Consider the following 14129-nt stretch of genomic DNA (forward strand, 5'->3'; position numbering starts at 1 on the left):
TATTCTGCTAAATAACAAACCACTGGTTCTGCTCTCTCATGACTTTGAAATTGCTTTTGCTGATTAAATTTCCAGGAGAAAATAATCCTGATTTGATTTGGAAACTAGTCTCTGATATTTTGTGGGGTCTTCTCTAACTCAGCCCCTGGCAGGATCGGGCCCAGAGCACATGGCACCTCTAGAAAATGAAACCCTGGAGAAATCCTGACTCGGGGCATCAGGGTTTTGACACTCTGAGCTCGCTTTGAATGTCAGGTTTCTCTGTAGCTTGAAGAGCCCACTGTGGAGCATGAGAAGTTGTAGGGGAGGGGTGCCCAACCTACCTAGCGTTGCCTGCCCTCCAGCCCCATCACTGAGTCACCTCGACAGCCCAGCTGAGTCCTCTGACACCGCACAGAACTTTGACACATGTAAACAGCTTGTAGTCTTTCCCCTTCACTTTGCATTTTAAAGACAGTGAAAGCTGCCAACGCACCCAATTCCTGCAAGAAGGGGAGTTGCTGAGACCAGAGATCTTCACCTTAAAGGAGAAGGAGTCATCGGAGAGCTGAAACAGGCAGCAGGCAGTATCTCTTCAGATAGGGAGGCAGGTGTCTTTATGAAGCATGCCGGCACAGTCCCTTGTGGGACACTTGGCCATCAGGGAACCTCCGCTGCTTGGCTTTATGTGCACCAGCTGTAACCTTCGTCATGGCCAATGGCAAACTGCAGGAGGCCAAATCACAAGGGACGTGTGGTGATGCTGCCCAAGTGGACTGCAGCACCTGCTCTGCCGCAGGATCTATTACTGGAATCTGGGCTTGTCATCACTGTTCATGTGGTGTTGATTAGTCACATGGCTCCCTTCGGAACACCAGGTTGTAACGATGATGTTGTCGCAGCTGTGATCTTGCTGAAATTAATAATAATAATAATTAATAATACTATTGACAAGCCAAGGGTGCAGGCCAGGGAATGGAGAATCCACAATGCTCCATACATGGAAATTACCCTTGGATTGTTATTGCCCTGGGAGGTTGTGGAATCTCCATCACTGGAGATTTTTAAGAGTATGTTAGTCAAATCCCTGTCAGGAATGGTCTAGATAATACTTAGTCCTGCCATGAGCTCAGTGGTCTAGACTGGAAGGGACCTCAAGAGGTCATCTAGTCCTACAATTTTCCCTGAGGAATAACTGGGGGACCCAGGATCTGGAGATCCCAAAGTTATTCACAGATTTCAGTGATCCTCTGATAGCTTGGCCCACCCATGCATAATCTCTGGGTCTCCACACCTGCTCTAGGACCCTCTCCAGCTACCCGCTAGCACAGGCTCATCAGAGATGTGCTACCAGGGCCTGTCACAGCAGCCACTGCCTGCAGGATCTGCTGAACGGGTGTTGTACAGAGTGGAGGAAGCTGCACCGAGATGGGAAGGCTGGTTAGAGTAGCAGAGGGGCATAATACTCCAGCCGTAGACTGGTCAGGAGATTTGAACCATTCCCTGAGTGCAGCCATAGACTCCATCACTGCAACCTTCATTGACGTTATAAGGACGAAGCAGATGAAAAGGCTCCAGTTTCTCTTGGGGATCCAGGCAGCTGCAGCCGGGCACTATCATGGCAGCTGAGCTTTCAGAGAAAAATGATCCATTTTTCTATGAAAACTCACCCCAAAAACGGGTGAAAAGGAAAAAAAAATAGTTTTGATCAAAAAATTGTTTGTGTTTGTGTGTTGGGGGTGAGGGGGGGAGAAGACTCTCTGTCTTCCAGCCCAGCTCTAGCCCATGAGCCTCTGTGACTCCTGCTATAGGACCACACCCCTAGATGGCAGCAATTGTCCCCCATCAGCCTCCCACACTCAGCACTCTCTGGACATCTGCTAGGGTGGCTACGCCAACTCTATTACAGAGGGATCCCATGGAAAAGGCTTGTGTGCCGCAGCCCATCCATCAGTGGAAAAAATTAAGAGCATAAGAAAGTCCATATTGGGTCTCACCAATGCTCCATCTAGCCCAGTGTCCTGTCTTCTGTCAGGGGATGGTGCAGTTGCTTCAGAAGGAAAAAAAAACAAAATGGGGCAATTATTGAGTCATTCGTCCCCTTTCCTCTGCTCCCACCTTCTGGCAATCAGAGGTTTAGAGACACGCAGAGCATGGGGTTGTGTCCCTGAGCATCTTGGCTAACTGCTATTGATGGACCTATCCTCCATGAACGTATCTAAATCCCTTTTGTATGGTATGTTTGTTTGAAACCTGCTGTCTAGTAACTTCATTGGGTGACCCTTCGTTCATGTGAAGGGGTAAATAACACTCCCTTATTCACTATCTGCACATCACTCATGATTCTCTAGACCTCTGCCATATCCCCCCTTAGCCATCTCTTTTCCAAGATGAACAGCCCCAGTCTTTTTAATCTCTCTTTATATGAAAGCTCTTCCATACCCCTAAACATTTTTGTTGCCATTCTCTGTACTTTTTCCAATTCATAGAATCATAGAACCATAGAAGATTAGGGTTAGAAGAGACCTCAGGAGGTCATCTAGTCCAACCCCATGCTCAAAGCAGGACCATCAGCAACTAAATGATCCCAGCCAGGGCTTTGTCAAGCCAGGTCTAAAAACCTCTAAGGATGGAAATGTCACCACCTCCCTAGGTAACCCATTTCTTCTCTGTATTTTTTTCAAATTCAAATATTTATATTTTTGAGATGTGGAAACCAGAAGTACACCCAGTATTCAAGATGATATTTTCTGTTTTATTATCTGTCCCTTCCTAATGGTTTCCAATATTCTATTAGCTTTTTGATTGCCACTGTACATTGATAGAATATTTTCAGAGAACTATCCACAATGACTCCATGATCACTTTCTTGAGTGGTAAGAGCTAATTTTGATCCCATCATTTTGTATGTATTGTTGGGATTATGTTTTCCAGTGTGTATTAGTTTGCACTTCTCAGCACTGAACTTCATCTGCTATTTTGTTGCCCAGTCACCCAGTTTTGGAAGATCCCTTCGTAACTCTTTGTAATCTGCTTAGACCTTATTTATATTGAATAGTTTTGTATCATCTGCAAATTTTACCACCTGACTGTTTACTCCCTTTTCCAGGCCTTTTATACATACTTTGACCTGGTGTGTCTAGGTTAGCCCTCACTGGAAATGCCCAGGTCAGGGCAGGCTGCAAAAGAGACCTCAGATGCTCCCAAGACTGGTGGGTAAAACTAAAGTTAAACTCCCCACCCAGTCACAAACTGTGCTTCTGATCCCCCACACTGGTTATCAAGATGCAAAAAAGAAATCACACAGCTCCCTTTTATTCCATTTCAGTTTCTGTCTCCCAATCAACACCTAGGTCCAGAACAGTGAGATGTTGTTTAAGAAACTTATACAAGGTGTTCTTCTGACCCCAAGGGCCCTGCCACGTTATCAAGTCAGTATAGGTTTGGATCTTACCCAAAATACCATGCTGCCTTTAGTGTCTAAAACTAAAGGTTTATTATAAAGAAAGAACAAGAAGAGAGATATTAAATGCAAAAACAGTCACATACATACAAAGACTTCAAAATCCATCAGGTTCCTAACAGTATTGGTGAGTTTGCTGGCTTCAAAAAGTCGCCCTGGAAAACATTCACAGATTGGATGGGTCATTCAGTCTTTTGTTCAAAGCTTATTTTGTAGAAAAATTACTCCAGAGATTAGAAGAAGCAGGAATGAAGACAAGAAGCCGGAGTGAAGACAAAATGGAGACGATGCAGCTGATCTTTATAGTCTTTTGCCATGTGGCTTGACTTCTTTTGTTCCAGACACAAGCTGCCCAGCACATGAACTGCAAGCCTTAGATTTCTGTCCATAGGTATGTCCCTGCATGTCTTGCTGTGTAATAAGGTGTATTCCTTCCCTTCTCTCAATGTGTCAGTTGTATAGCTGATACCCCTTGATGGGCCATCAAGCTGCCTAGGCAGTGCTAATGCCAATCTCTCTGGGGGTGTCACCCAGATGCACAGCATATATCTTACACAGTGCAACTGTCATAACTCATTGCAATTTTACAATATTGGTATTCATAATATTCTAAAGTGCCTCCCAAATTCCATACCTTGTCACCAATATGTGGAACAGCACTGGTCTGAGTACAGATCTCTGTGGGACCCCACTATGTACCTCTCTCCATTCTGAAAACTGACCTTTTGTCTGAAAACTGACCTTTCCTACCCTTTGTCTCCTATCTTTCAACCAGTTAGTGATCCAGGAGAAAACATTCCTTCTTCTCCCATGACTGCTTACTTTTCTTAAGAGCCTTTGGTGAGGGACTTTGTGAAAGGCTTTCTGAAAATCTAAGTACACTATATCCACTGGAATCCTCTTTTCCACATGCTTGTTGACCCCCTCAATGAATTCTAGTAGATTGGTGAGGCATGATTTCCCCTTACAAAAACCATATTGACTCTTCGCCAACAAATTATGTTCATCTATGTGTCTGACAATTTTGTTCTTTACTATAGTTTCAACCAATTTTCCTGATACTGAAGCCAGGCTTACTGGCCTGTATTGCCGGGTTTGACTCCAAAACTTTTTTTTTTTAAATTAGCATCACATTAGCTGTTTGCCAGGCATCTGGTACAGAGGCTTATTTAAGCCATAGATCACTACTGCAGTTAGTAGTTCTGCAATTTGGTATTTGAGTTTCATGTGAACATTTTGGTGAATACCATTTGGTCCTGGTGACTTAAATCTGTTTCATTTACCAAAACCTCCTCTATTAACACGTCAATGTGGGACAGTTCTCAGATCTGTCAGAAAAAAAAAAAAGGCTCATCTCTGGGAATCTCCTTCACATCCTCTGCAGTGAAAACCTATGCAAAGAATTCATTTAGCCTCTCCACAACAGCCTCATCTTTCTTGAGTGCACCTTTAGCAACTCAATAGTCCAGTGGACCCATTCATTGTTTGGCTGGCTGACCACTTCTGGTGTGCTTTGAAAAAAATTGTTGTTACTTTTTGTGTCATTTGCTAGTTGCTTTTCACATCTTTTGAACTAGGTACCAGTATCCACACACCCCATTCCACAAGTACGAGTCACACCCGCAAAAAATCATGAGATTGATTTAAAATAATGAGATTTCAAAATATACTAATGTGGGGTTTGTTTTCACGTGTCTTTGGTTTCTCAGCCTTTGGGCTCACGTGCTTCAGGTTTTCTAGCTTCTTTGCCACTCACCTTTTAAAATAAAGTTTTTTTTAAGATAACTGAAAGCTGAAGTTCCTGTGAAGTCTCTAGATCCCAGCAGCTGGGGCTTTCAGAAAGACAAGCAATTGTGCGAGACTCCCAATAAAATCCCAAGAGGGCGCCCTGCTGGCCCTAACTAAAGTGGAGCACCCAAACAACAAAGGCACTGAGAGTTAGTTAGTGGACAGTTCTGGTCATGCAGTTGGTCAGTGGAAAAGACACTGTTTTCTTCTGTTCCCTCTGCACTGGCTTACAGAGCCCCCCATTGTAAGGAATACAGCTATGTCTTAGACAGCTGGACATAACAGTGACGGGCTCGCAGAGTCACTGGTACCTGAGGCACAGCTCAGATGGTCTCTCCTCGTATTCAGTCATGAGACATGCACAAGCTGGGTAAGCAAGATCATGCAAATTTTTAATTGAAAGGGGCTTGACCCAAGCGCCTTTCTGAATACCTGCTTTCTCTATTGGACCCAAACAACCCCTTCCCCCAGGTCCAGCTACCTCCAAACTTGGTGATGTTGGACATTTGGATGCAGGCTGGGAGGTCTATCTCCAGCGCTAGAGCAGCTCTCATTGCTCATGGAGCGGTTGGGGGGTCAGGATCAAACCGAGAGGCAGCCCATCAGGGTTCTGCTCGGCCAGGCAATTCTCTCCAGATTCTTTGCTCTCTGAAAGCGCATCCTGATTCCCCCCTGTTACTGCTGAGCTGCAGGAGGGGCCCAGAACTCCCTCGTCAAAGGTAGCTGTGCTAATGACAGACTTCATCACCAGGGGCTGTTGGGAAGAGTTCAGGTTCTCAATCCAGTGCCCCATATCGTCCTTATTGTGCACACAGAACTGAAATCTCTTAAAGCACATAGCTATGGCCCCAATCATTATAGCATCTTAGTGCCTCACAGTCTGGAACATATTTATCCGTGCAACACCCTGTGCGGTACGGCAGTGCTTTTAACACCACTGGGCAGATCCAAAGGCCAGAAGGCACCATTGTCATAACCTAGTCTGACCCCCTGCATCACACAGGCCAGAGACCTGCCCCGCAATAATTCCTAGAGTGAGATATTAAAACAGGGGTCAGCAACCTTTCAGAAGTGGTGTGCTGAGTCTTCATTTATTCACTCTAATTTAAGGTTTTGCGTGCCAGTCATACACTTTAACGTTTTTAGAAGGACACTGTAACGTTTCTAGAAGGTCTCTTTCCGTAAGTCTATAATACATAACTAAACTATTGTTGTATGTAAAGTAAATAAGGTTTTTAAAATGTTTAATAAGCTTCATTTAAAATTAAATTAAAATGCAGAGACCCCAGACCGGTAGCCAGGACCCGGGCAGCGTGAGTGCCACTGAAAATCAACTCGCGGGCCGCCTTTGGCACGCAGGACATAGGTTGCCTACCTGTGTTAGAAGAACATCCTGACTTAATTTAACAATTGTCAGTGATGGGAATCTACCACGGCCCTTGGTAAATTGTCCCCATGGTTAATTACCCTCATTGTTAAAAAAAATTATACCTTAGTTCCAATCTGACTGTCTCTTGCTTCAGCTTCCAGCCATTGGATTGTGCTTTAACTTTCTCTGCTAGATTGAAGGACCCATTGTTAAACGTGTATAAGTAGGGGCATAGCGAGCAGATCGAGGGACGTGATCGTTCCCCTCTATTCGACATTGGTGAGGCCTCATCTGGAGTACTGTGTCCAGTTTTGGGCCCCACACTACAAGAAGGATGTGGATAAATTGGAGAGAGTCCAGCGAAGGGCAACAAAAATGATTAGGGGTCTGGAACACATGACTTATGAGGAGAGGCTGAGGGAGCTGGGATTGTTTAGCCTGCAGAAGAGAAGAATGAGGGGGGATTTGATAGCTGCTTTCAACTACCTGAAAGGGGGTTCCAAAGAGGATGGCTCTAGACTGTTCTTAATGGTAGCAGATGACAGAATGAGGAGTAATGGTCTCAAGTTGCAGTGGGGGAGGTTTAGATTGGATATTAGGAAAAACTTTTTCACTAAGAGGGTGGTGAAACACTGGAATGCGTTACCTAGGGAGGTGGTAGAATCTCCTTCCTTAGAGGTTTTTAAGGTCAGGCTTGACAAAGCCCTGGCTGGGATGATTTAACTGGGAATTTTTCCTGCTTCGAGCAGGGGGTTGGACTAGATGACCTTCTGGGGTCCCTTCCAACCCTGATATTCTATGATTCTATGATTCTATGGTTTGTTCCCCAGCGAGGTACTTACAGACTATGATCAAGTCGCCCCTTAACCTTCTTCTTTTCAGTAAACTAAAGAGTCTGTCACTCTGAGGCAGGTGTTCTAATCCTTTAATCATTCCCGTGGATCTTTTCTGAACCCCTCTCCAGTGTATCAACATACTTCTCGAACTGTTGACAGCAGAACTGGACACAGGACCCCAGCCGTGCTCGCACCAGTCCCAAACACGAGAGGTAAATTAACCTCTGTGCTCCTCCTCGAGACTCCCCTGGTTGTACATCCCAGTTTTTACTAGCTTTTTCAGCCGTAGTGTGGCACTAGGAGCTCATGTTCAGCTGATTATCCACTATGGCCCCCAAGTCTTTTTCAGTCACTGCTTCCCAGCACTGGGTCACTCATCCGGTAAGGATGGCCAGCATCCCTTCTTCCTAGATGTACACCTTTACATTGATACGTGTGAAAACGCGTATGACTGAGGAATAGAGGGACTAAGTGGATTGCCCAAGGTCACAGAAGAGGTCTGTGGAAGAGCCTGGAACAGAAGCCAGTTCTTCTGAGTCCCAGGCCAGCACTTTAACTGCTTAAGCAACCTTCCTCTCTGGGGTAGCGGTTGGGGAGGGGTCAGCTGGCAGCTGAGTGTGCTGAGATTATCAGAAACTCAGGGAATTAAACTCCAGTGACATCACTAAAAAGGAACCCAAGAACAATTTCTTTTCCAGATGATAACGCTGAGTCATGCTTTCTCCTGAATCTGTTGTGGGACAAATCCATCAGCCACAGCCGAAAGCAGGGGTCATAGTGGCCAAGCAACTTCACATTAGCCCCCCAGTGTGATGCAAAATGGGTGAATGTGACCCATAGGGACATAGGTCTGGAAAATACCTCTTGGTCAATGAGCCCAGTCCCCTGTTATGGAAGGCAATCCCAGCATAGTGCCCGCTGCATAAACCTGTCAAACTCTATTGGCCACTGTGGGAGGACAGGATTCTGGGCTAAATGGAACATTGGTCTGATCCAGTCTGGCCGTTCTTATGTTCTTACTTGTCCCACTTGTCGAGCTGGGAACAACACTCCCTGTATGCTAAACGCTTATCACTAACCAGGCCTGACTGCAAAAAGAAAAGGAGTACTTGTGGCACCTTAGAGACTAACCAATTTATTTGAGCCTGACTGGACACCTCAGTTTCTTCCCTTTGAGAGCTTGTGACCAGAGCTATACAAGTTTCCCCAGCCTCCTTAAAACAAGTAGCTTTATTAGCAACCACCACAAAGCATTAGAGACAATGATTTTGAAATAACAGGCAGCTGTCAAGCTCTACACTCGTGTATCTCACGTGTCACTATGAGCTAAGTTAGACAGGCTTTCCTCTGGGATAGAGAACGAGAAATGATCCAACTTATGTTCTTTTGGGAAGCTAAGGGGCTCTTGGGACCAGTGGTGTAGCTAGAGCAGGAAAATTGGGTGGGCCTAGCTTTTAAGTGGGCAGGCAATGACAGGGGGCCCAGCTTCCCCTACAGAGGCAGATTAGGGTTTTGTGGGTTCCTGTCTCAATCAGAAAAAGTAAGGTTCCCTCCCCATCCCTTATATACCCCGCCTCATGCTGGGAAAATGGGGCACAGGGGTTTTCACCATCCCACCCCGCCCAGTGCTCCTACCTGGAAGTAGAGTCAGGGCATGGGAGCTTTTCCTACTTCCCCTCCCCTCCCAGCGCTCCTGCCAGGGAATGTGGTCAGGGCACACGGTCAGGAGGTGGGGGCTTATCCCGCTTCCCCACCCAGCAATTCTGCTGGGGAGCATGTCTGAGATGCTGGGCTTTCCCCACGCCCACCGCCCAATGCTGTCCCAGCTCCCTGACTCGCAACTTGGCAGCCGTGTGGTGGGAGAGGGGCAGTTGCCCACACCCGGACCTCGCTATCCCGCAGGACTGCCAGGTGGACGGAGCATATCCAGGTGACCCCATTGGCCCAGGATCTGTACCTAATCCACTACTGACCCAAACCCGCCCCCACGAGGCACACCCCCATCTGAAGCGCGAGACCAGGAAATCAGCGCTGGAGACCAGCAGAAGAGGGAAACAGCTGGATACCGGGATTTCCAGCTGGTGGACTGGGAGGCTTTGCCCTGATTTGGATGGGCCAGGATGCTAAGTGGTGGGCCCTGGCCCACTCCATCCCACCCATGGCTACACCCCTGCTTCGACCCAGCCTAGTTTCCCTGTGTCTCTGAGAGCATCTCTCCATCTTGTGGAAGCAGCTTTTGCTGAAATCCCTGTGAGCCTGGGCCGTGCGAGCCTAGTGCTCAGGCATGACTGTGTTACAAGGCCAAGGTGTGAAGCTGACCTTTGCCCTCAGACTGCTTTCTCCCAGCCAGACCATCTAAGATGAGGCCCCTGTGTCTGCTGCTCCATTGTTTGGCAGTGAGATCCTTTCAGCCTCAATGGTTTGCAAAGACTGGTCTGGTGACTGTGCTGAAACTCCCGGCATCCCCGTGACACTCCCACACGCCCCTCCAAAATCCCTCTCCTTATTCCTTGTTCCTCAGGGAGAAGGGAAGGGTCCTCCTCTACTGGACCGGTCTCAGGGAAATTTCCACGTAGGGAGTCTTGTGGAATCTCCCTTCACTTCTCTGGCCTGCACTCTAAGTTTGTAATGTAGGACAGGGGGCTGCCGGGCAGAAATCAGATCCTATATTATTAGTATTATAATATTTTATTTTCTTTCAGCAAGATCATAGCTGTGACAACATCATCATTATCACTCAGCTGCCCATGAGGTAGCCATGTAACTAATCAGAACCATACAAGCAGTGATGACAAGCCCAGATTCCAGGAATAGAGCCTGCAGCAGGGCGGGTGCTGCAGTCCGGTTGGGTAGAATCATTGCGTATCCCCTGTGATTTCGCCTCCTGCAGTTTGCCATTGGCGTGATGAGGGTTAAAGCTCGTGCACACTGAGACAAGCAGCTGAGGTTCCCTGATGGCCAACTGGCTCCCCAGGGAATGTGCAAACATGCTTCATAAAGACACCTGCCTCCCTATCTGAACAGACACTGCCTGCTGCCTGTGCAACCTCTCAGATAGCTCCTTGTCCTTTAGGGTGAAAACTTCTGCTGTCAGCGGCTTCCCTTCTAGCAGGAATTTGGGTATGTTGGCAGGTTTCACCATCTTTGAAATGTGGAGTTTAGGGGAAAGGCTAGAAGCTGTTTCCATTTGCAGATGTTCTATGCAGCAGAAGAGGACTCAGAGGGGCTGTCAGAGTGACTCAGTGTCGGGGCTGGAGGCCAGGCAGCACTAGGAAGCTTGGGAAACCCTCCCCTACATCTGCCCATGCTCCGCTGTGGGCTGTTCAAGCTACACAGAAACCTGACATTCAAAGCAAGCTCACAGTGTTAAAACCCCAATGCCCCAAGTCAGGGTATCTCAAGGGGTCCCATTTCTAGAGGTAACGTATGCTCTGGATCCAATCCTGCCAGGGGCTGAGGGAGATGAGACCCCACGGAATATCAGTGACAAGTTCTCAAATCGCCTCAGGTTCATTTGCTCCTAGAAATTTAATCAGCAAATGTATTTTCAAAGGTTTTATTTACGGGCTCAATTGTGAATTTAGGAATTCAGAGCTCTGTTGCTCTGTGGTAACTGATCTGATAGGGCATATTTCTGTTTCCTGATTAGCTGAGGGCACCAGACTTTCTGCCCTGTAGTTAACCTTCACTGTTACAGAGCTACCAGCATCTCTTCCCTCTCTCAGTCTCTGAGAGCCAGATGTCAGGCCTCGTAGCCTTCCCTCTCATGGGGTGAAATCCCTCCATTCTACAACCCTCAGACTGGTCTCTGGGCTAGAGCACACTGTGCGTCAACCATGCTTGCAGAGCAGGTCTGAATGGGCTCAGTACCTGTGGTTGACAGGTTTCAGAGTAGCAGCTGTGTTAGTCTGTATCCACAAAAAGAAAAGGAGTACTTGTGGCACCTTAGCGACTAACTAATTTTGCGTACTAAGGTACAGATGTGTGAATGTTATGCCAAAAATTTTTCATTATATCGAAAGCCAGAAGCAAAGATGTTAGAAACTCTACAGAAAGGAGCAGGGGTAATGCTTAACTGCTTAATGACTTTTGATTTAGAAAGTATTTCAAAAGTACTCCACATCGTGTTTGCAATGGGTTTGCAACTCTTTCTTCAGTGAACTGTTGTACGATACTGACTCCTGGTAACTGAGTAGAAGCCGTTTCTAACACTTATATTCAGAGTCATGCACTCAATACCTCTCCAAGACTCGTGCAAGACTTTCCAGAAAGTCATGAGAGACCAGAAGAGCTGATCTGTGTTTCAGCAAAGAGTTTAGCTGAGGTGCAGGGAAGGGGAGTGGTATAGTAGTTGTATGTAATTGTCCCCCTGTCACTAATTACATGAGCATGGCTGAAGTAACTTGTACACTCAAGTGGATATAAGTTCAATACCAAGTTTTGAAGTATTGACCCATTTGTGATGCCAACTCCTCCCCTGCCCAGCTGAAATAACTGCCAGTGTTAGCTTGTAATTTTCCAAATATCAACAGACCGTTGCACATTGAGAGGATGCAGGTCCTGTGAGGAGGTAGAGAAGCCTATAGGATGGTCAAAACCTCTGGATTCCATCAACGTTGGCCAGGCAAAGCACTTCAGCTTCTCCTGGAGGGATTCTTGGGGATCAGAGTGTATCACCGGGAGGATTTTGTAACAGAAAGTTGATAGAGCCTGGTTCTGATTGAATTTACACATTTAAATCTGGAGTGAGACTGTTGATGTCAATATTATTGAATTAAGAACCTGACCCTAAGAATTTATCCCATATGCTGGAAAGAAGCAGTTGAATAATCTGGATTCTCAAGAGCGCAGAATAAAGTAAGACATATAATGAAGCTATAAAACACATTTATAAATAGCTTCAGTGCAGGACAGATAAATACAATGATCTTTTTCACCATGCACTTGCCATGTGTTTATACAGATGCCATGATACAAGGGGCCACACTCAGATGTGGAGGGCCAGAAAGGATGTCTGTGTGAAGGGTGTAACAGGGTTCAAAAAAGAACTAAATACATTAATGGAGGATAGGTCCATCAATAGCTATTAGCCAGGATGGGCAGGGATGGCTTCACTTGATGATTACCTGCTCTGTTCATTCCCTCTAGGGCACCTGGCATTGGCCACTGTCGAAGACAGGATACTTTGGTATGACCCAATATGGCAGCTCTTATGTTTTTATGTTTTAAGGTCACAATGGTAAAATCATACAGTGCTCAAGTATGTTGCAGAACTCACAACCACAATATACCAATAGGGCCAAGAGCTTAGCAGGATTCAAGGAGGGGCTGGGTAAGGAGAAAATCCAATTACAGTAGGGAGGATAGTTTTAAAAAAAGTTTTCAAGGGGCTCTAAACCTTCCAGATTTACACCACAAAATACATCTAGCTAGTGGATGTCAGGGGGAAATTCCCTGGGACCAGGTTATCTAATAGCTACCTATTGCAGGGCTTCTTACACCTTCCTCTGCACCATCTGGACATGACCATTGGTTACTGGGCTAGATGAACTAAAAGTCTGATGCAGTCTAACAGTGCCTATCTTCCTATCGGTGATGTACATCCAAGACTAAGTTTTTTCTTATCTACCTTGAGCTCTGGGGGTCTATAGATTTGCACTGAAAGCAGAGTGATTTCTCATTAAATACCATCTAATCTCCTCATATTTATTTTTTTAGGTAGGTAATTTCAGAACCCTTCAGACTTGCCTAGTAAATTATGTCAGCTGTCAATGACACCAAATACAAATCTGCAGTGTTCCTTCTCACTGGGATACCAGGTCAGGAAGACGTCTATCTCTGGATCTCTTTCCCCTTCTGCATAACATATGTTATTTCGATATTAGGAAATTCAGTCATTCTGTTCATTGTAAAAACAGATCGAAGCCTGCATGAGCCCATGTACATTTTCCTTTCCATGTTGTCCACCACAGACCTTGGCTTATCGATATCCACCATGCCAACGATACTGGGCATATATTTGTTTAACTCTAGGGAAATCAGCCTTGATGCCTGTTTAGCCCAGCTATTCTTCATCCATTTTCATCAATGCATTGAAACCTCTGTGCTCTTGTTGATGGCCTTTGACCGCTTCATTGCAATCCGTAACCCGCTGAGATATGCTTCCATCTTAACCCTGCCAACAATAGCTAAGATGGGACTGGTGGTTTTGCTAAGAGCGATGGCCATAATACTTCCACTTCCCTTTCTCCTAAAACGGTTCCAATACTGTCGAGACAATGTCCTCTCCCATTCCTACTGCCTGTACCAGGAGGTCATGAAGATGGCTTGTTCGGATATCACAGTCAACAGCATCTATGGATTGTTTACTAAACTTTTACTGATGGGGTTGGACTCACTGCTCATTTTCGTCTCTTATGTGATGATCCTCAAAACAGTGCTGAGCATCGCGTCCTACGCGGAGTGCCTGAGGGCCCTGAACACCTGCGTCTCCCACCTCTGCGCTGTCCTGCTCTTCTACACACCAGAGATCAGCTTGTCTATGATACACAGATTTGGGAAGGGCTCTTCTCCCTTGCTTCAGAATCTCCTGGGCTACATCTCCCTGCTTCTCCCACCGCTGATGAACCCAATTGTGTACAGCGTGAAAAGCAAACACCTTCGTGTGAGGATAATCAGGGTGTTTGTCAAGTGA

The 14129-nt window shown here is 46.1% G+C and overlaps 1 protein-coding gene across 1 annotated transcript; it reads left to right on the top strand.

The window, feature by feature from the left end:
- Positions 1-13193: 13193 nt before the first annotated feature.
- On the top strand, positions 13194-14129 carry LOC140895621 (olfactory receptor 51G2-like). The gene has a single exon (XM_073305812.2). It carries the CDS (start codon positions 13194-13196, stop codon positions 14127-14129), a length of 936 nt encoding a protein of 311 aa, XP_073161913.2.

This window comes from Lepidochelys kempii, chromosome 1, assembly GCF_965140285.1.
Source record: "Lepidochelys kempii isolate rLepKem1 chromosome 1, rLepKem1.hap1, whole genome shotgun sequence".
Classification (NCBI taxonomy): Eukaryota; Metazoa; Chordata; order Testudines; family Cheloniidae; genus Lepidochelys; species Lepidochelys kempii.

Coding starts and splice junctions, on each gene's coding strand:
- LOC140895621 (XM_073305812.2), top strand. CDS start 13,194: ATGTCAGCTGTCAATGACACCAAATACAAATCTGCAGTGTTCCTTCTC.